General features: G+C 44.6%; 1 protein-coding gene across 3 annotated transcripts in view; it reads left to right on the forward strand.

Annotated features, from left to right (window-relative positions):
• The first annotated feature begins 511 nt into the window (after window positions 1-511).
• The window catches only part of SLAIN2 (SLAIN motif family member 2), a 61,176-nt gene continuing 40,225 nt past the window's right edge, over window positions 512-21,462 (forward strand). For all 3 annotated transcript variants that reach the window (XM_055140052.1, XM_004607992.2, XM_055140053.1), the window contains exons 1-2: window positions 512-1,263; window positions 20,694-20,842. In XM_055140052.1, the coding sequence (XP_054996027.1) occupies window positions 875-1,263; window positions 20,694-20,842 (538 nt within the window). In that variant the 5' untranslated portion in view covers window positions 512-874. The remainder of the gene's footprint in view (window positions 1,264-20,693; window positions 20,843-21,462) is intronic.

A 21,462-nucleotide genomic window follows, 5' to 3' on the forward strand; every position in this document is an offset into this window, starting at 1 on the left:
TTTGGGATTCCGTTCGTTGTTCCATTTGCAGGGGCAAGAAACAGGTCACACAGATGGTCTCGGAGGCGGCTGCCAGCCCTGAAAATCTATTTCAAGTAGGCATCCAAAAAAAAAAAAATCTGCAAGAAAATAAAAACAAATTTCTGCAGAAACAGTAAAAGCAAATTTCAAAAAAAAAAAAAAAAAAGAAAAGGAAAAGTAAATGGCTCTCTTTTCACGGGGCTGGGCTGAATTACACATCGACCCGAGAGGGAGTGGACAGAGAGCACAGGAAGCGCCCGCCGGTCCCACTCACCGCAGTTCCCGGCCGTGAACCACACCACACGCCCCCACCCACCCTCGACCAATAGGCTGCGCTGAGCCCGCCTCCCTTCCGGGTCCCGGCCCCGCCCCCAGCCGAGACACACCCTCCGCGGCTGCCGAAGGCGGTCGGATTCCCACCTCCGCGCCCGGGCCCCGCCCCTTCCGGGAGAAGTCCCGCCCCAGGGCCCCGCCCTCTCAGCCCCCGTCAGGCCGCGAGCCGGGCTCTAGGTTCCCTCCGAGCGCGGGCCGGCGGCCACGTCCACCCCCTTTCCCGGCCCTCGACGCTCTGAGGTCACCGCCGGGGCCGGACCGCGGGGGGGCGGAGGGAGCGAGGGAAGATGGCGGCCGGGGCCGGATATTGGCACCGCCTCCCCCGCTGCTGGAGCCGGCGCAGATGAGGCGGCTCGGCTGGGGCCGGCGGCGCTGTGGAACCGGAGCTGGGGGCGCGGCGGCGGCGGCGGCGGCGGCGGTGGGGCCTGGCCCTGCTCTATGCCGGCGCCTCGGCTAGCGTGAGCGGCGGCGGCGGCGACGCCTCTCTGCCCGGGGCGGCGAGTCCGAGCGGCGGGCCGGCATGGAGGACGTGAACTCCAACGTGAACGCGGACCAGGAGGTGCGCAAGCTGCAGGAGCTGGTGAAGAAGCTGGAGAAGCAGAACGAGCAGCTGCGGAGCCGCTCGGGGGCCGTGCAGGGCGCCGGCTCGCTGGGGCCCGGCAGCCCCCTGCGGCTCGCCGCGTCCACCCCCTCGTCCGGGGCGGCCACGCCGCGGGGCTTCCCGCTGGGCCTGGGCGGCCGGCCGGGCGGCGGGGCCGGCGCGGGCCCCCGGCGGACGAGCGGCGAGGAGCTGCGGGACGCCGCCTCCCTGCTGGCGGCGGGCGAGGGCGGCTTGCTGGACGAGGTGGAGCCGCTGCGGCCCGACGAGCTGGAGCGCCTGTCAGGCTGGGCGGAGGAGGAGGAGAGCTGGTGAGCTCGGGGCGCCCGGGCCGGGCCGGGCCGGGCGGGGCGGGGATGGGCCGCGGGTGGGGGCGGGCGGGGAGCCCCCCCCCGCCCCCTCCCACCCCGGATTCCACCTGGGCTTTGTGTGTCCCCCGGAGCCGCCGGCGCTCGGGGGCGCTCGGGGCCCCGGCTTCGGTGGTGGCGGGGAGGGCACCGGCGCGGGGGGCTCCTTCCAGGCGTGCAGAGAGAGAGAGAGAAAGAGAGAGGGGGTCGGGGCGTGCAGCCGCGCCTCCTCGGGGCCACCGTGGACCCTCCGGGATCGGGCCCCGGGTGGGCCCCGCCTGGGAAGTCGGAGGTGGGGACCCACCTGCCTTGGCAGGAACGGCTCCCGCTTTGTGTCCGACCCGGGCTTTCCGGATGGTGGCCTGCCCGGGTGGGCATTTGGGGGGCGGGGGTGGTCGGGGAGGAGACGGGGCCGGGCGCGGGGAGCGGTGCAGCATGGCCCACGCCTGTGCGTGTGCTGGGGGTTTCGGATCGTCTCGTTGTTGTTCTTGGTTGTTGTGGGGGGTCGCGGAGCTGGGGGGTGTCATGTGAATCCGCTCTCCCCCAGGAGTGGAGGGGTGAACGCCGGCTTTGTGTGCACAGGGCAGGGGACGTGCTGCTTTGTTGTGCAGAAGGGGCGGGGGGTCCCGGGGTGCAAGGCAAGGGCTGGCTCCGGTTGTCCGGAACTGAGAAGTGACAGTTGTCACCGTCGCCGGTCAGTCCCCGGGTCTCCTCGGGGTCGAGGGGAGGGCTGGCCCGTGTTTACCGATCCCCGCCAAGGCTGTTTTGTGGTCGGCCACTCGGGATGAAACTGTGACCCACACCGGAATATCACGGCTGGAAATAGAAAGGACAAGGAGGGCGTTTGCCCTCCTATTCGGTTACAACAGTGTGAAGCGGCCTCCCGGACCTTCCTTGACTCTTCTTTGCCCTCTGTTTGCAAGTTCACTTTTTCAGCCCCAGTGTCTGAAATGGAAACTTCTAAGGTAGCAGGGCACGGGGTGTGGGATCCTTCTTGGATCTGCAACTCTGCAGCCGCTGAGGTAGGGAGGGAGGCTGTGCCCAGGCCCTACCTCCTGCTTAGCTCTATGACCTTGGGTAAGTTACTGAGTCTGTTTCCTTCCTCTCTGTGATGGAGGAACTAGTACTTAGTACCTCTCACAGAGTTGTGAAGCATTGAGAGAATCCGTGTGTGCGCTTTATTCCTGGGTCTCACACTTAGTAAGTTCTCCAACACTAGCTGTTGTTCTTTAAGACTGATTATTTAATTTAGGGGTCTGGGGCCCCTCTTGTTTCTGGGGGACCTTGTGCTGCCAGGGTGTCAACAAGGGTTGGCCATAATCAAGGCAAGAGTCCTAACCACTGAACTATTTCACTGGCCCCCGGATATTTTATATAAAGCAGGAGATGTTTAGGGTTTCAGTGTTGACTCTTGTTCATTAATAGAGTTGCAGTCTTGTTGGGTAACCAGGTCGAATGTAGGTAGAGCAGCTGAGGTTTATCTGTACTGGCTGTATGTTGAAAAGGGCAGTCAGCGCGAAACTGAGAAAAACAGCATCTTAGGAGAAGTGACTTTGGGATGGAGGGATGGGCAAAGATTGAGAAGGACATTCAATGCTTTGACAACCACAAAAGCAGAGCCAGTTCTTCCTAACTTCCAATTAGGAAGGTTTGAGTAACAGACACTCTTGAATATATGACATCAAGCCTTCATTTTATTGCCAAGAGATATCAAATATTAATGGCACTGACTATGACATCCTCAGTTTTTAATACTAGTGTGAAATCACGTCCTCCCAAAGGAATCCTGGGTGTATACACACTTTAAAAGAACCCAGAATCATTTCAGTATCATCACATGCCTTTTCCAAGTGGGGATGATAACGATGCTCTTAATAATGAGGATTAGCTGCGCTCATTGGCTCATTTTAGAGTATGTATTATTAGAACACAAGGACTTTATTCAGAAACTGATGATGTCTTGTGGTGCCTTGGTTTTCTGAGTGTAGGATTTGTTAAGGAAAAGCAGGCCTTAACTATGCCAACGAATTTATCTTGACTAGATAGTTCTTGCTTACTGCTTTGCTACCTAGTTCATATTTTGATAGAGATGTCCTATACTTTTGGGGAAAAGATTTGTGTGAATTGAAAGTTAATCACCTTTGAGGTACTTTGGAATAAGGAATGAATATTTGTGGCAGGTAGGAGAAAAGATTTGGCATCAAGAGTTCTTAGCAAATTAAAAGTCATTCCGGAAGTCTGGGGAGATGATGGTACAAGAGTTAAGGTGAAGGCTGGGGAGATGGTACAGGAGTTAAGATGCTTACTTTGCACACTGCTAGCCCTGGTTTGATCCCTGGCACTGTATATGATTCCCTGGGAACCTCCAGTAGTGAAACAGAACTGCTGATTTTTCACAAAACTGCATTTGGTTACATGACTCCATATGGGGTTTTAACCCACAGTTTTAAGAAGCTAAGCTTTAGAGCAGTTGCTTTCAACTTTTACTTGGTGGAGGGGGGGAGGTGGGACACACCAGCAATGCTCAGGGGTTACTGCCGGCTCGGCACTCAGAAATTACTTGTGGTGGGCTTGCGGGGACCATATGGGATGCTGGGGATCGAACCCAGGAACTCACCATGCAGGGCAAGGGTTGTAGGGCCAAGCTGCATCCCACGCCCAAACATTTTCTTAAACCTCACTTTATGGGAAAAAAATACATATTTTATGTTTGAAACTTTATTTCAACACTCTGATGTACAAAGTTGTTTACAATACAATTTGGAGTATTCAGTATTCACACACCAGTTGCACCACCATATGACATTCCCTCCACCAGTGTCCACAATTTCCCACCCCCAAGACTTCCCTCTAAGCAGGCACAAAATACTTTACTTTATATTACTTGTCACAACATGTATCTCACAATGGCGTTACTAGAGTCATTGTCTGAGGATTTACTGGGATATTTGGTGTTAGTGAAGCCTTTTGTGTTACTGTTTTCACTCTGTGAGCTTAGTGGGCTTCTGTACAACTTTCCCATCTGATTTGCTATGCTCCTACTGGGCTGTCAGTACTGTGAAATTATGTGGTTGCACCTTCCAGGAGCTGTGGAACGGGGAGGGTTCAGCAGCTTGGCATGTCTTTGAGATTATTTGTGTAGTTGTGAAGCTGGGCTGTTTGCATGCCAGAGGATGTTGGCTGTGGATGGGGTGCTGGACCTTTTGGCAGGGCAGAGACTCGACTTCTCTCATCCCCAGAAGGCTCCAGAGATCTAAGCCTGGAGACCACAGTCACTTGGAACAATTCAGTGGGATTCAAGAGTATATTAATATCATCGCCTAATACACAACTGCAGGGTAAATGAAACAAGGTTCATGAATCTATAGTTGCTTTTAGTGTTCACGGCATATACTGTTTTCTATTATGTTTTGTTTCATTAGGAAATGCTGCTGCTTACACTCCACGAAGCTGGTTTTGTGACCCATTCTGACTCTGAACAACACTTCTAGAACAACATAACAAAGTAGAAAGGGAACTAACATCTGGTACATCACATTGTGTCAGGTTATACCAAGTAGCTTATAATCATTCTTTGTACCCAATTCTTTTTCTTACTTGTTTGTTTTAGACCATGCCCAGAATGTGCTTGAGGCGTCATGTGGTGCTTGGGATCGAACCCAGGCCTCCTGCCTCCAAAGCAGTAAAGCATGCACTTAGCTTGCTGAGATCTCTCTCCAGCCTCTCTATTTGGTTTTTACTCATTAATGAGGTAGCTTTCATTTTTAAGGTAAGAAAGCAATCTCCAAGCATGGATAAATGCAGCATTTTTCTATCCGGGACCATACACCCCGCCCCTGGGATATTCCAAGGAGGCCACATGTAAAATTTGTATACGTGGATCAGGGAATCAGCACGTGACTAGGTGAGCAGCTGGTAGGACAAGGGGTCTACAAGAAGGAACAGAGGTGGGAATGGGGCCGTGGGTGGGAGAAGGTTGAGAAACACTGAAATAACACATAGTAAATGATGGCGCGGGGATTTGAATCCAGCTGACCTTGACACCCAAGCCTGCTATGTTCTATGTAATCCTCTTTCCCCCATAAAGACTCTGTAGAGAGGCCCCGGAAAGTTGCTGAGGACACTTCCATGATCCTGCGGATCCTTCCCACCACTCACGCAGTATTCTTGATTTGTCAATTAAACAATACCAGTGCAATTATTACATTATTTCTTAGATAAAGTGATTCTCTGATCATCTAGCTACAGACAATCTTCTCAATTCCAGCTGCTCATTTTCATTACTATTTAATCAAATGTTTGAGTACCATATTGGTACTCAATGTTGTATAATTTGCTTGATCTGGGTACTGTTTTGAAATCAGTTGTTCTTTAAGTTTATTAACTTCTGTTACTTTGCTTAATAGGTGTAGAAATTTCAACTCTACTTCTTTCCCATATAAATTGTTAAACTAGGTCTCCCTGTATTTGTGTAATGAAATTTTTGAACTTATTTAATTTTTAGACTGGGGGGTGTTGATGAATGATGAGATCACAATCCTTGTGCACTGGTGGAGGGATGGGTGTTTGATCATTGTATGACTGACCTCATTTTTTTAATAAGCTTTGACAGTTCAGATGTTTTCTTTTGCTTACATCGGTAAAAGCTAAGGGCCTCTTTCTGTGTCTGAAAGCATGTTTGTATTCTTGTGGAACTGTTAAAAGTGTCTGGTGTAGAAAGCTCATGATTTGAAATGACTAAGGTACAAGAACTATTGAAATTAAGTTAAAGAAAAAACGGTTTACTCATGTTTCATAAAAATTGATGGTTCAAAGGTCTTAATGCTGTTAAGGCAATGTATTTGTATCTGCATTGAATTAGAATATTTGACCTAGAAAATCTTGAGAGTTGAAATAATTACGACAAATGAAAACAGGTTAAAAAAGTAATGGTTTAGTTTAAACATAAGTTTCTAGAGTTATAAAATTGGTTGCAAAATTTATCCTACCAGTGCTCTATTTGATCGCTGAGACTTTTGGTACCTAAAATTTATAGAATTACTAAGTAAAGTAAGCAAAGAGGCAGAGTGATAGCACAGCAGGTAGGGTGTTTGCCTTGCACTCGGGGGATCCGGATTCGATTCCTCTGTCCCTCTCAGAGAGCCCAGCAAGCTACCAAGAGTATCCCACCCTCACGGCAGATCCTGGCAAACTCCCCGTGGCATATTCAATATGCCAAAAACAGTAACAACAAGTCTCATAATGGAGACGTTACTGATGCCCCTCGAGCAAATGGATGAACAATGGTATGACAGTGCTACAGTGCTATGACTGAAAATCAATCATGAAAGTTTTGTAACTATCTCACTGTGATTCAATTAAAAAAATTTTTTTAAAAATCACAATCCTTACAGGTGTGATTGGGTTCAATCCCTGGGGCGAGGGGAGGAGGTAGGAGGGGGAAGGCTTCTTAATTAATCTTAATTCAACACCTAGTATTATCTTTTCTGATTTTTTTCCTGTCATTTCATGTTTAGTTGGATGACCTATTGGTTCTACATTAGGTTTGTCATAAAAAATATTAAAATGACGCAGAATGCTGAAGCATGCAACTCTCCTTATTCCTAGGAACATCAGTCTCTTAATCAGTACATATGAATCCATTCAATAACTGTTGGTTCCACTTACAGTTTTCAAGCCCATATTCCCTTCTGTATGGATATTTTGAGAGATTTTGCCAAATGATTTGTAATTAAGCTATACTATGCCTATGGGGTTCTCTACCTGCAGTGAAATAAACCTGTCAAAACAGAAAATGTAATTTGGCTTGACATTTTCACAGTTAGTCCTCTGGCTTTTATAAAATAACTTTTTCCTTTCCAGTCTTTTGTTTTAGTAGAGTTTTGAATTTTTCAATACATAAACTTGGTCTGTAATTTGCAGACATTGCTTTTTTTCTTTTTGGTTAGGCATTGTATTTTCTCTATTCGGGCTTTTGACCCCCTGTTACTATTCTGTATCTACAATAATTTCAGTGATAACATTTTCCTTTTCCATGATTTGGAAGGGGTAGATCTAAACCTATTCCAAGGTGTTTGCAATATTCTATTACCTTGCCTCATTTGAACTTCAATTTCTTTGGAAGAATGTTGATTCTGCTTCTTCCTTTGAGCACTACTATTAGCTAAGAAGACAGAGACTAATGACGTTTTGTTTTTTTCTTTGACATCATATGTCATTGCATATTTTGATTATCCATTTATTTTGTAGAATTGCTCTCAATTTTTTTCTCCTTAGTATTTTTTGATATTAGTTCATATACAATAAAATTCATCCGATTACACTGTTCAGTGGTTTGTTAGTGTATTTATAAAGTTATGAAGTTACTACAAACTCTAGAGCCTCTAATTCTAGAACCCTTTCAGGAGAAACTCTAACCCCTTATCAGTCACTTCCCATTTCCTCCTCACTCCACTGTCTGTCCATGAAATTGCCTATTCTGGTCATTTCACATAAGTAATAATTATATAATGTGTGGCTTTTGTGTCTGACTTTTTCTTCTAGCATGTTTTCAGGGTTTATGTTACAACAAGTATCAGAACATTCCCCCTTTTTTGTTCATGTCTGAACTGTATTAATTTTCTTTATCAATTGATCATAATTTGGGTTGCTTCTACCTTTGTATGGCTATGAAAAATGATACTATCAATATTTATAAGATTTTTCATATATGAGTACAAACATACACACAAGGTCCATGCTTTTTTTTTTAAAACTCCTGGTTTTCTTTCTACAGTATTTTATTTTCATTCCCAGCAGCAATACACAGGACACTGATTTCACCCTGTCTTTGCTGCTTCTAGTTAATTGACTGCCTTTTTTTTTTTTCTCCAGAGGGGGCCACTTTGGGTGATACTCAGCCCCAGGTGAGAGGGTACTCCCATTGGTGCTCTGGCACCAAGCTGGTACTGGGGTAATAACCACAATGAAAAGTGGGGAAGGGAAAATGCATAAACTACCTGCACCCTCCTTTTTTATTCATTTGGGGGGGGGAGCGGGGTGGTGGTGACTTGAGCTGGTTGAGCTCTCAGGGCTTCCTGGCTCTGACTCTGGGATCAGTCCTGGCAGGGCTAAAGAGACCATATGGGATGCAAGGGATCAACCCGGGGTCAGCCGTGTAAAAGGCAAGCTGTGCGTTGTTCTGGCCCCTGTTTTCATTATTCTATGCTGAGTTGCCCTTTGGACCCCTTGGAGTCATTTAACTTGGTAACTAACAGCCTTGACTTTGACCCTAGATAGTGGGAATTGGAATCCCTTATTCTCAATTATTTGGTGGGGAAGGGGTGGTTGAACCTCACCTGTGTCTGATTCAGGGGCTGACTCTGGCTCTAATGAGTGTTGGTGGTGTCGGAGGGACTGTACATCAGATGGGGGAATTGAACTGTATTTTGATGTATGCGAGCAAAGGCCTTAACTCCAGTTCTTTCTTCGGGACCTCTGCTCCCACTCTTGTTTGTGGTACGACCTTGGACAAACCACTTAGTCTCTGTGCTTCAAACTTTTCGCTATCTCTAAAAGAGAGATTATTATACTAACCGTTAAATGTGTTCGATGTAAAGTGTTGAGAACAATTCCTAGAATAAAGTAAATGTAGAAGTCTTTGCTTTCACCTTTGTCTTTGTCTTAGTTTTCATATTACTAGTTGTCTTTGCGTTGATTTTTTTCCTTCAGGGTGGGGTATGTGTGTTTTGAAACACACCCATCATTGCTCAGGCTTTAAGCCTGGCTCTCTGCTTTGGGATCATTCCTGACAATATTCTAGGGCCCATATTGCAGTGCCAGGAATAGAATGAGGGTTTGCTGTGTACATGGGAAGTGCCTTAACCCCTGGACTATCTCTCCAGTTCTCTCCAGTTCCTGCCCTTGTACTTTTATAGAAACTTTTTATTTGGAAGGTTTCAAACATAGTAAAATAGATGGAACGATAAAACTAATTTAGCACCCACTTTTAATATTTACTGACTCATTCTTGTTTCATCGCTACCAGTGGTTTTCCATTGTGGTGTGCAGGCTTTAAGAGATCGAAAACCACTAGCCTATGACAGCGCTTAGCCACTGCCAGTTGTTGGCCAGCACTGGTCTGACGTTGTGAAAAGTTTGAGAAGTACTGATCTATATGAGTCAAGCATTACCCTGGACTTGATTACGGTTTCATTGTTATTGGGACCACACCCTATGGTACTCAGGGATACCTTTGACCCTGTACTCAGGAATCACTTCTGGAGGGACTCAGGGGACTGTATGGGGTGCTTGGACTGGGACCAGGGTCAGTTGCTTGCAAGGCAAGTGCCTTAGCCCTTGTACTATCTCGCCAGCCCCTTGTCTTTATGTTTGGGAGCAGCCTCAGTTCTTTTCTATCATAGTTCTTGTATATACAGTTCTTACACAGTATCTTGTATAAAGAGTTTAGTTAAATCAATTTCATTGTGAGTTATGTTAGGCTGAAATGCACTGAAACTGTAAAGCAGAATGAATTTCTTACAAAAAGGTAAGCAATTTCATACTTCACTTGTATAATGATTATCTTTAATCTATGATGAATCCAAAGAAGAAAATACTGATAAGTAGTTTGTGTGATGTTAGACAGCACTTTTAAAATTAATTCAAATAGGGGCTAGAGTGATAGCACAGCGAGTAGGGCGTTTGCCTTGCACGCGGCAGACCCGGGTTCGATTCCCAGCATCCCATATGGTCCCCTGAGCAGAGCCAGGAGTAACCCCCTGTGCATTGCCGGGTGTGACCTAAAAAGCAAAAAAAAAAAAAAAAAATTCAAATAATTAATCCTTTTGGTAAGGCTATAGAAGCAGATCATTTTAAACTTCTTTGTCCTTTTTGTGATTTCTAAATTTTCTATTATGAAAAAAGAATTGCTTTGTATTTAATATGCTATTGAAATATTTAAAACTTTTTGGTCACTTGGCTAGGGATCCTCATACACTAAAAAGCCATTGATGTTTTCCCTTTTTTTTGGCATTGGGAGATAAATGAAGAAATTTTGTTTCCAGTAAGTATAGATATATAGTTTAGATAGAACTGGAGCCCAAATCATTGGATGTGTACGGGCTTGTTATGTAGTTCTTGTAACTTGGCATTAAAAAATAAAATTCCACAAGTATAAATAATAATAACATCATTTGATTTATTTAAAAAAAAAACTCACAGTCTGTTTTGTGAGGGAAAGAAAGCCTCATTTTCAAAGAAAACCAGAGAAGAGGACCCTGGACACTAAAGATCATGCCCTGAGCACCTTCTCCGTCCTGCCACAGCTCAGCGCACCCTTGGGACCACCTTGTATGCAGACGCCTGGCCCCCTCCTCTTGGGTGTGGTGCTGCTTGTCCTGCTCATCAGAAAGTTTCCTTCAAGTCTCCCTTCGCTTTCAGACACTTCTCCTTGCTCTATCTAGTCTCATATCTTGACATAATTTTTTTTGATTTTTGACATGATTTGAGAAAGAAAAGAGATGACTCACATAGTAAATATCAGAACTGAATAGTTAATGTAGATGCATTGAGTTATAAAAATATACTGTTGCTTCTTACAATACTGACTGGTAGTAGCCAAAGCATTCTGCGTACTAACTTTTGTTGGGCTTAGAAACAGAAATGTACGCACGACAGACTGGAACGATAGCACAGCGGGTAGGGCGTTTGCCTTGCACCGTGGGACCCGGGTTCAATTCCTCCGTCTCTCTCGGAGAGCCTGGCAAGCTACCAAGTGTATCCCGCCCGCACGGCAGGGCCTGGCAAGCTCCCCGTGGCATATTCGATATGCCAAAAACAGTAACAAGTCTAACAATGGAGACGTTACTGGGGCCTGCACGAGTAAATGATGAACAACAGTGCTACAGTGCTATAGGTTTCAAGGATTTCAGTTCTTTCTCTGTAATCCTTTTGTGTGTGGCGGGGGTGGGGGGTATTTAGGAAAGAAAGACCCATAGGAGCAAACTGACATTTCTTTATGAAGACATAAATTTAGAAAATTTGTATAAATTTTGTTTTTAAACAGGGTTTGGCTCAGAGAATGCAAAATGTGTAGTTTGAGTTGGGGAAAAGGCTCATTTGGAAATACAATTTCTAACTTCTTAGAGCTAGCTTTAATTGTTGTTGTTATCTCCCACGTGTTTTCAGGGAGCCTGGGCCCCTCCTGGAGATGCTAGGCCCTGTGGACCGCCACTGCAGTGCTCTGTTGTGTAGAGGCGGGGGGAGCAGCCGCCCCGGCGGTGTCCGGCCTCCAGTGCTGTTGGTGCTTGAGAGACCAGGTGATGCCTGGGGTAGAACCGGGTTGGGCTGCTCGCAAGGCAAGCACGTTAGCCCCCTATATCCTCTCTCCAACCCCAAATTGAAATTCCGTAAGAGTATTAATGAGGAATAGGGAGTAAAATTTTTAAAAGAAATGAATACATTTCCTTAAAATGCAAGAATAATGGAAGCAGGGGCTGGACCGATGGCACAGCGAATAGGGCGTTTGCCTTGCACGCGGCTGACCCGGGTTCGAATCCCAGCATCCCATATGGTCCCCCGAGCACCGCCAGGAGTAATTTCTGAGTGAAGAGCCAGGAGTAACCCCTGTGCATCGCTGGGTGTGACCTAAAAAGCAAAAAAAAAAAAAAGAAGAAGAAGAATGGAAGCAATGTAATACTACATCTGATTGAATATTTATGAAAATATTTGGATTATAAAGAATGACAGGAGAAATAGTGTTTAATTAAAACAGGTTCCGACCTCACACCACAGAGACTAGCACACATCCAAAAGAACAAAAGCAACCGCTGTTGGAGAGGATGTGGGGAGAAAGGGACCCTTCTTCACTGCTGGTGGGAATGCCGACTGGTTCAGCCCTTCTGGAAAACAATTTGGACGACTCTCAAAAAATTAGATATTGAATTCCCATTTGACCCAGCAATACCACTGCTGGGAATATATCCCAGAGAGGCAAAAAAGTACAATCGAAACAACATCTGCACATGTATGTTCATCGCAGCACTGTTTACAATAGCCAGAATCTGGAAAAAACCTGAATGCCCCAGAACGGATGACTGGTTGAGGAAACTTTGGTACATCTATACAATGGAATACTATGCAGCTGTTAGAAAAAAGGAGGTCAAGAATTTTGTAGTCAAGTGGATGGGCATGAAAAGTTTCATGCTGAGTGAAATGAGTCAGAAAGAGAGAGACAGACATAGAAAGATTGCACTCATCTATGGTATATAGAATAACAGAGTGGGAGACTAACACCCAAGAACTGTAGAAATAAGTACCAGGAGGTTGACTCCATGGCTTCGAGGCTGGCCTCACGTTCCGGGGAAAGGTCAACTCAGAGAAGCGATCACCAACTACATTGTAGTCGAAGGCCATGTGGGGGAAGGGAGTTGCGGGCTGAATGAGGGCTAGAGACTGAGCACAGCGGCCACTCAACACCTTTATTGCAAACCACAACAGCTAATTAGAGAGAGAAAACAGAAGGGAATGCCTTGCCACAGTGGCAGGGTGGGGTGGGGGGGAGATGGGATTGGGGAGGGTGGGAGGGACACTGGGTTTACGGGTGGTGGAGAATGGGCACTGGTGAAGGGATGGGTTCCCAAACTTTGTATGAGGGAAGTATAAGCACAAAAGTGTATAAATCTGTAACTGTACCCTCACGGTGATTCTCTAATTAAAAATAAATAAATTAAAAATAAAATAAAATAAAATAAAAACAGGTTTCGAATTTATGAGGAGGAATCAGTCCATTCTCCACTTCTGTCCTTTACTGGAAGGAAGCTTCTACCCCACACAAGTCCTCCTCTATTTTATTCAATAGTTTGTTGGTCTCTGTGAAAGACTTATAGAGTATCCAACCATACATTTCTTCTAAGGGTTAGTTTGTTTGGACTGTATGAAATAGAGCACTGGACTAGACTAAGTCTGTAAGTGACCCTCTGCATCTGACAGGCTTCAGGATGACATTTCATAGAAGCTATGCAGTGAGTAGGTTTAAAAGTTTGCATTTAGCGCCTAATCACAATTGCATTATATAATTATTAGATTGTATGTCTGTTAATAACTAATTAGTAGAAATATAGAGTGTTTGGGGGTTTTGTTTTGGGGTCCCACCAAGAGAGGCTCCGGGGTCATTTCTGGTGGCGTTGCTTGGGGTTCACTCCTGCTGGTGTTTGTGGACAGTGGGTTGCAGGGGATCGACTGTGTGCAGACACATGCGGTGCATGTACACTCTAGTCTTCTGCCCCAGCCCCAAGTGTAAAGGGGGTTGATTTTGTAATTTCAGGACTATCTTTCAAAGTGGACCTGCTCATAGAGGGAGAAAGTGGGTCTTTGGTTCACTTGTCACACTGAAATGCTTGTTTGCCATTGGTTATTCTTAGCTAGCCAGGAGAGGGTTTGCGGGGAGGGGTGGGGGGTGAAAAAGGATCCTCAAAACCAGAAAATGGAGGTTTGGAATTTGATGAAGGGCACTGTAGGCCTCAGTGGTTATATAGCTGATGAATGCAGAAGACTAGAAGCAACCAGTAAAATGTGAAGTTTTCTTTCGATTGATTCTTGAATTTCTCTCTCAATTTCTGTTACTGAATCTCTCCAAGTATCATGCTTGGCCAGTGGTAACCGCTATATAAATGTCTGTTCAGACAACTGTGTGGCACTTGTTACACTAATCCTTTCAGGGGTAAGTCCGAGTTTAGCTTGGAGCTAGAATGAACACAGACTGTAGTCCTCTGAAATCAACAGTGAGAGTTCATAGAGGACAGTTTTATATGGACTTGACAATGAGAACTGCACACGGCTCCCTGAGAAATTGGGTTGCAGGGATCATCCCTCACCTTGTGCAGAACATGCTCTCCAGGAGCAGCGTGATGGCCGCCCCGCGGGGCAGGGTGGGCACACCTGCGCTGGGCAGGTGCTCGTAGCTGACTGCCCGTCCTGACCCAAGCCTGGCATTTCCCTGCGTGCTAGTGCCCGAGTGGGCTGAGCAGAGAGGTGGAAGCACTCTTCTCAAGTCACCTCCTGCGCTCCCCACTTTACCAGCCACCCCCCTGTCAACACAGCCATCATGGAAATGGAAATTAAATCCGCAAGGACACAGCAATACCTGAGAGTGGGAAAGGAGTGAGAAAGCCCCTCTTACTTTTGCCTACCTAATCAAGTTGTTTGGTTTCTTTGACATGCACAAACAGCGTGGCAGTCCCAGATCTTGACACAAAGGGAGAAAAGAAATAAAAGTAACGATTATAGAATGCTATAAGCCACAGTGCCTTAACGAAAAATTGAAGTTAAGTTTTTAAATAGAACATATACTCATCTCTATACCATTTTTTGAAAACTCCAAAAGCCCACAATACTATGAGGTTTCAGAAGAAACAGATTAATAGGCCAGAATGAAGACTAAAGGGCTAGTGGTCATGCTTTCATCCAGGAGCCCTGGGTCTGTCCCTGAGGACTTTGGAAGCAACCCTGGAGTGCTCCCCTGGGTAAAGGGGGCGGGAATGCAAATAAGAATTAAGATTTAGGATAATGGTGCAGATAAAGTCTGTTTCTTACTGTTCTGTTAGATTCAAAATGCACAGGAAAAAGAATGAGTGCTGCATTTGGGAAGGCTAAAGAAAACCTGTGAAGATACTTAAAACTGGAATGAATGTTGAAATAAGTGAGAAATGAAGTTGATTTATTGGTTGAAGTCTGTGTCGTTTGATGGCCTAAAAAAATCTGGTAAAATTGTTTGAGTGTTGGATTATTCTGTTTTGGGGGTTGGGGGGTACCTCTGTGGTACTCAGGCATTACTCTTGCTCAAGACTGACTCCTGGTCCTGCTGAGATCATACGTGGTTCTGGGCAGCTGAACCAGGGTTGCAGCGGCTGCAGCCCTGTATGAAACAAGTGCCTCGTCTCCTGTACTCTCTCTAGCCCCTGGTGCTGGATGGTGTTTGGTAGACGGAAGCTGTAGCTTAGTAGTGGGGGCGGGGGTGCATATTTGGGAACCCCCAAAAAGGGTTTGGGAAATAGTGTGGTATATAAGGTAGGGGTCAGCAGAAAGACCCGGCTATCATTTATGGTGAGAAAACAGAACCTCTGGGTTTACCCACCTTTCTGTGCCCAGAGAGTTAAGCTTTTTTAAAAATAAATCTTTTCAAAGAGCCAATTCTGTTTCATTAATTTTTTATTTCAACCTTGACAGGGTGTGGGGGACATTCCCTGAAATTCTAGGCCCCAGATGTTGTGGTGATGAGGCCCCGGGGCCACCGTGAGTGGAGGTTATGGGGGACTGGTCTCGGCCAGTCGTACCCTCCTCCACTGAGAACCATGTATCTGCCCTACCCTGTGTTTGACTCAACTCTTTTTTAAGGCTTCGATTATTGATTCAGGAATCTTTGTTGGATGACATTGGGTTGTCCTTGCTCCTCCCACAGGGAACTTAAGGTTTATTGAGCTACTCCCACAACAGTGCCCCTGAGGCACACCAAAGTCCATCAAGCACTAATAATCCTATATTGCTTCTCTCTTTCCTTTATGTCATTTATAAGCTTTAGCAATGTCCTTTCTGTATGGACACAGGAAGACAGTTCATGCTGTGCTTTGTAACATGGGCGTTAATTAACTCCAAAATAATATTTACTCCTGGATATCCATATTTACTTTTAATTCAATTTGAGATATTTTCTCATTTTCCAAATAATGCATAATTATATGTGATGGTTTGATTTTCATACTTTATGATTTATTAAAATTCATTTTGTTTATTTATCTTGTAATTCCATTGTGGTCAGAGAACAGCGCTTCTAAATTTTTTTTAAATTTTGATTCTTTTTTATTTTATATTTTTTGTTTTGGGGTCACACTTGGTGATGCTCGGAGGTCACTCCTAGCTCTCTATTCTGAAATTATTCCTGATGTTGTTCGAGGGACCATATAGGATGCTGGGAATCCCATATTCAGATCCAAACCTGGATCTGCCACATGCCAGGCGAACGCCCTTCCCACTATACTGTCTCTCCAGCCCTCAATTTCTATTTTTATTACCTTGCTTGGGGGTCACATCTGGTGGTGCTGGGGCCTTCTCCTGGCTATATGCTCGGAGTTTGCACCCAGAGGTCATCACTCTTCAGGGCACTGGGCACACCTTTGGTGTGTTTAGGGAATGCTTTCTATTCGTTTCGAGAAGGTAGATTTTGAGGTGGCACGGAATGATTTTTTTTTTTCCTGAAAAGGGAAAGAAAACCAAAATAAGTCTGGGAACTTCTGGTTTAGATGCTCTGGTGTGTTGGTGGATTGCTTCTCTATCCTGGTTATTTTACTGAACTGTTATGAATATTTTTGAATTAATGTTTTTGTGTTGGGGTTAGATAGATACCTATGCATCGAATATTTGGGTCAAATGGAAGCTCCATTCTTTCTTTTTTAAGAAATTTTCATATTTTGCTATAGAGACTGGACCAGGTGATGTTCCCACCAGCAGTAAATGAGGATTTTTATTTATTGCACCTCTGCCAACATTTGTAGTTTGCAGGTTTAAAAAAAATGCATTCCATTTATTGCTGGTATGAGGTGATGCCTCAAATTGTTGTTTTGATTTGTGTTTCCCTGATACTGAGTAATAATAGCTCTTTTTCATATGCTTACTGGCCATCTTTATGTTTTCTTCACTACAGTGTCTGTTCATCTTTTCTTCCCCCTTTTTTTAATTGGGTTACTTAGTTTTTTGTTGTTGTTGCTGAGCTTTGTGAAAACTTTATAGATTTGGGATGTTAGTCCTTTTATCTGAATATCTTCCCCATTCAGCCTGGTGTCTTTTAATTTTAGCCCAAGTTTCTTTTGCCATTCAGAACCTTTTCAACTTCATATAGTCTTTCTTGCTTATATTTGTTTTCGTTATCTTTGTCAGTAGAATCAGATCACCTTTGATGCCCAGATCCTGGAGAGTTCTGCCCATGGCTTCCTTAATATATTTTATGGTTTCTGGTCTAATCTCTGAGACTTTGATTTATTTTAATTAATATTTGTGTATGTGTGAGATACGGATCCAATTTTCCCAGCACCATTTGTTGTAGAGGCTTTCTTGGCTCCATTTCATGCATACTTCATGTCATAGATTAACTGTCCATATGATTTATAGCTGAGGTCTTAACTCTAATATCAGAGCATTTATATCACCTTAAAAAAAACCTCAGGCCAGGGAGATAGGCCAAATGTCTGGAGTCCTGGAGCTTCTGGTTTTGATACCTGATATCACAGAGTCCCCTGAGCACCACCAAGCATGACCTCAGAGCACTGCCAGGTACGGCCCCAAACCAAAATAAATAACTAAAAGAAGGAATCCTTATCCCCATTTGCACCACCCTCCCTTTATTATTTTTTTTTCTTTTTGGGTCACGCCTGGCGATGCACAGGGGTTACTCCTGGCTTTGCACTCAGGAATTACCCCTGGTGGTGCTAGGGGACCATATGGGATGCTGGGATTCGAACCTGGGTCAGCCGAGTGCAAGGCAAACGCCTACCTGCTGTGCTATTGCTCCAGCCCCCCTAACCACCACCCTCCCTTTAAAGTCACAGCTAATCTATTTCTTCTCCCTGTCTTTTTCAGGATACTTAATATAAATCAATCATAAACGATTTGTTCATTTATTAGAGCATAATGCATTTAAGGCTCATTCGTGTTCCTTGAACTTCTAAAAATGTTTCATAATTAATAGAAGAATATTCTAAGAACTCATGAGTCCTGTGGCTAAATTGTGTAAAACTAGTCCTTATAGGGAAAAGTTACATTTTCAGTGAGCGTTGATAATACAAAGTTGTTTTATTAATGTTTTCTCATCTCTAGAGGTTTGGTATTTGTTGACACAGAACATCAGTATACTTTTCCATGATGAGGGGCTGCTGAAGTAGACGTGTGCTGTATATAAGTCGGAGAAACAGTGAACTTGATTGGTTTTGTTTTGGGTTTTATTTTTGTTTTGAACTGTTAATAAGTTTTTTTGAAATTGAGTTCTTGTTTTATTAAGATTAATATGGATTGTGACAAAAGAAACCATCATTAACCTTAATTGTCTTGTTAGCTTGATAAAAGCTCTGTTGAAGTCAGGACAGGCCTAAGTTATAGTTAAAAAAGAAGGAAGGGGGCAAAAATGAATATACTGCCACTAGAAAGTAGTTTGTCAATCCTACTTCTGTAGAGATATGTTTACATCAGGACGCTCTTTCTTCTTCCCTTCTGTTCTGGGAGCAGCACAGACCTCACACATATCAGACATGCTCTGTCCCAGAGCCACATCCCAGCTCCTAGAGAACACTTCATTTTATTCCTCTTAGTTGATTAATGTCAGATACAAATTTATTTAATTGCAGGAACATTGCTTTACAACACTGTATATGTTTTAGGAGTATAGACTCACACCTCTTCAAATGTAGACTACCGTATTCAGTCCAGACCAAAGTCCCAGTGAGCTTTCTATCATCTCTTTGGATTTCCTTCCCTGCTTCTCCCCCTCTGCTAATCCCTGTCCTACAGTCAGAATCCAATAGTTTGCTTGGTTGGTTTTATCTGTTCCTTGTTCCCGCCCCCCCCCCCCCACACACACACCCTTCACACGCACACAAATAGGAGGTAGAATCATCACTCTTTTCTTCTTCAGATTGAGTTTTCTGAAAATAATTATCTTCTGGTTTTATTCTTGTCATTGTGTGTGTGTGTGTGTGTGTGTATCAGATCTTTAATCATACATGAGAAGTGTGTGTGTGTGTGTGTGTGTGTGTGTGTGTGTGTGTGTATCTTTGTCTTGGTTTTGAGGCCACTCTGGAGTGTTGGGGATACTTTCTGGGACAGTGCTCAGGGGTCACTGCTGGCTAGGGGAGGCCCCTGTGGTGCTGGGGATTGACCCCTCACCTTCCGATGCAAAGCATGCATTCTGGCCCTTTGAGCCATCTCCCAGGAGGGTCCAGTGCCAGGAATCGAATCCATGACTTCACATCTGCAAGGCCAGTTTTCTTCTTCTGAGCCACGCTGCCAGCTAGATCTGCTTTTTAAATCTTTTTAATAACTTTCATGTTTTCCATAGAGGCTGGACTGGTCTGCAGAGATTTCTCTTACACCACAGCCTGGCCAGTCCCTCACCTCGTGGTGGTGGTGGTTGCGATGAAGAGTGCACGCATGCCTGGCTGGTGTGTACACATTTCAGTCATGCCTGCACATCTGGTTAGGGTGCTCGTACACTCATCAGTGCTTGCCCAGGGCTGCATTCCTTTTTCCGTTGTGATGTGCACACACTCGCTGGGGGTTGCGCTCTTGCGTTGTGGTGTTTTGTTTGTACTGCTCACCAATTCTTTGGCGGTCACTGTAGTGCGCACACAGGTGCTCCCCAAGGGATGTACTTCATGGACGTGGTCAGTAGTACTCACGGGGAGAGCGTGGGTCCACACTCCTTGAGTCATGCGCTTGACTCTTTTGCAACTAAAAATTCCTCGTAGCACCAGGGATCACGGACAGCAGAGCTGTGAGAGCACGTGACAGCACTGTGGGTTGAGCTTTGGGCTTGTGCTTTGAACACGGGCATTCTGTGCCCCCGAGCTTCTCCCCGGCCATGTCTGTACATAGCTCTATGTTAGACGGTCATGCAATGTGAAATGATTTACTCCTCGCTTTATTGGATACTACATCGATACACCAGAGCATGTTTTTGTTCATTTTATAAATTTCACTTAAATCGTCTTGGTTGAAAGACACTTTAAGTAGAATTCAAGTAATTTCACATTTTCCATATAGAGTCACCTTGAAATAAACTTAGTATTAATTAACATAATCTGAACAAATCTGAGGAAAGCTATGAAGTAGAAAATGAAAATACAGTCTCACCTCTCTTCTCACGTTTTTCTTTCTAAATACCCTCCCCAGGAACATAAAATTCCTTTTTTCTTCTGTATTATTTGAAAGGTGGGAAACAGAGCAGAACTGCTTAAAGGGATGAATTGTTAGTGTAGTTTTTGTCTGGTTTGTAGTTGAGAGGGAAATGGGAATGGAAAGCAAGAAATTTTTTTCATCCTGCCTCCTAGACAAGGCAATGCTGTGTTAGAAAGTTATTAAACTACTAAAAACAATAGCTTATTGTAAAGACAGATGCTTCCTCATAGTTTTGTAATAAGAATAAAGGACAAAAATAAGGTACATTTTAGGATTGAACATTTGGTCTTATTTGGGTTTATATTGATTTTTCAGTGTCATTTTTCTTCCAGTGTACAAAGTAAATGTGGTTTATTTTTAAAAATACTCCATCACTCTCAACCCTTCACCCCTCAGAATTTAAATCTACCTTGAAAGGACCCTAACTTGTGCTTAACAGTAAATGTTTCTTTGTCTTTGTTTTTGTTTTCTTCCAGGCTGTATTCATCACCAAAGAAAAAACTTACACCAATGCAAAAATCAGTTAGTCCATTAGTTTGGTGCAGGCAAGTTTTGGATTACCCAAGTCCTGATGTTGAATGTGCTAAAAAGTCTCTTATCCACAAACTTGATCAAACTATGTCAGGTATGTCGATTACTTGTAAATTCATTTCCTTGCTTTTTTGAAAATTCAGAAGTATAAATGTTGAACGGTGTTGTTAGGAATGCCGTTCTTTAGAAACGCAGTTTGTTTTAATTGCATTGTGTGTGCCGTCGTGACTGTTGTGCAGTGTGTGCATGCGTGCTGTCTTTACTTACCCTATGTACTTAAAGCTCTTAAAGTTTTTGTTTCTCTCTGTATGCATGTGCTGTGTGTGTGTGTGTGTGTGTGTGTGTGTGTGTATCTGTGTATCTCCCGATCAGTATCTGAGGGGTTTGAGGGCTGTTGTGGGTGACACCCTACTTGACTCTGTGTCCTGAAGATTCTGTGCTTGGACAGTGGTGCTGGGGCCACCACAGGGCAAACCCAGTGGTGCTCAGGAGACCGTTCAGTGCCAGGGATCACATTTGGGGCCTCATGAATGCAGGGAACAATTCTGTGAGGTTTCTTTCAAGCCCTTTAAGTTTTCTTTTTAGTTTCTTGGGGTCGTCCCCTGGCAGTGCTCAGAGGCCATTCCTGGCGGTGCTTTTAAGTTTACTCCGGGAATTGAACCCAGGCCTCCTGTATGCAAAGCTCGTGCACTGCCTGTGCCATTTGAACTATCT

This window comes from Sorex araneus, chromosome 5, assembly GCF_027595985.1.
Source record: "Sorex araneus isolate mSorAra2 chromosome 5, mSorAra2.pri, whole genome shotgun sequence".
NCBI classification, from domain to species: Eukaryota; Metazoa; Chordata; class Mammalia; order Eulipotyphla; family Soricidae; genus Sorex; species Sorex araneus.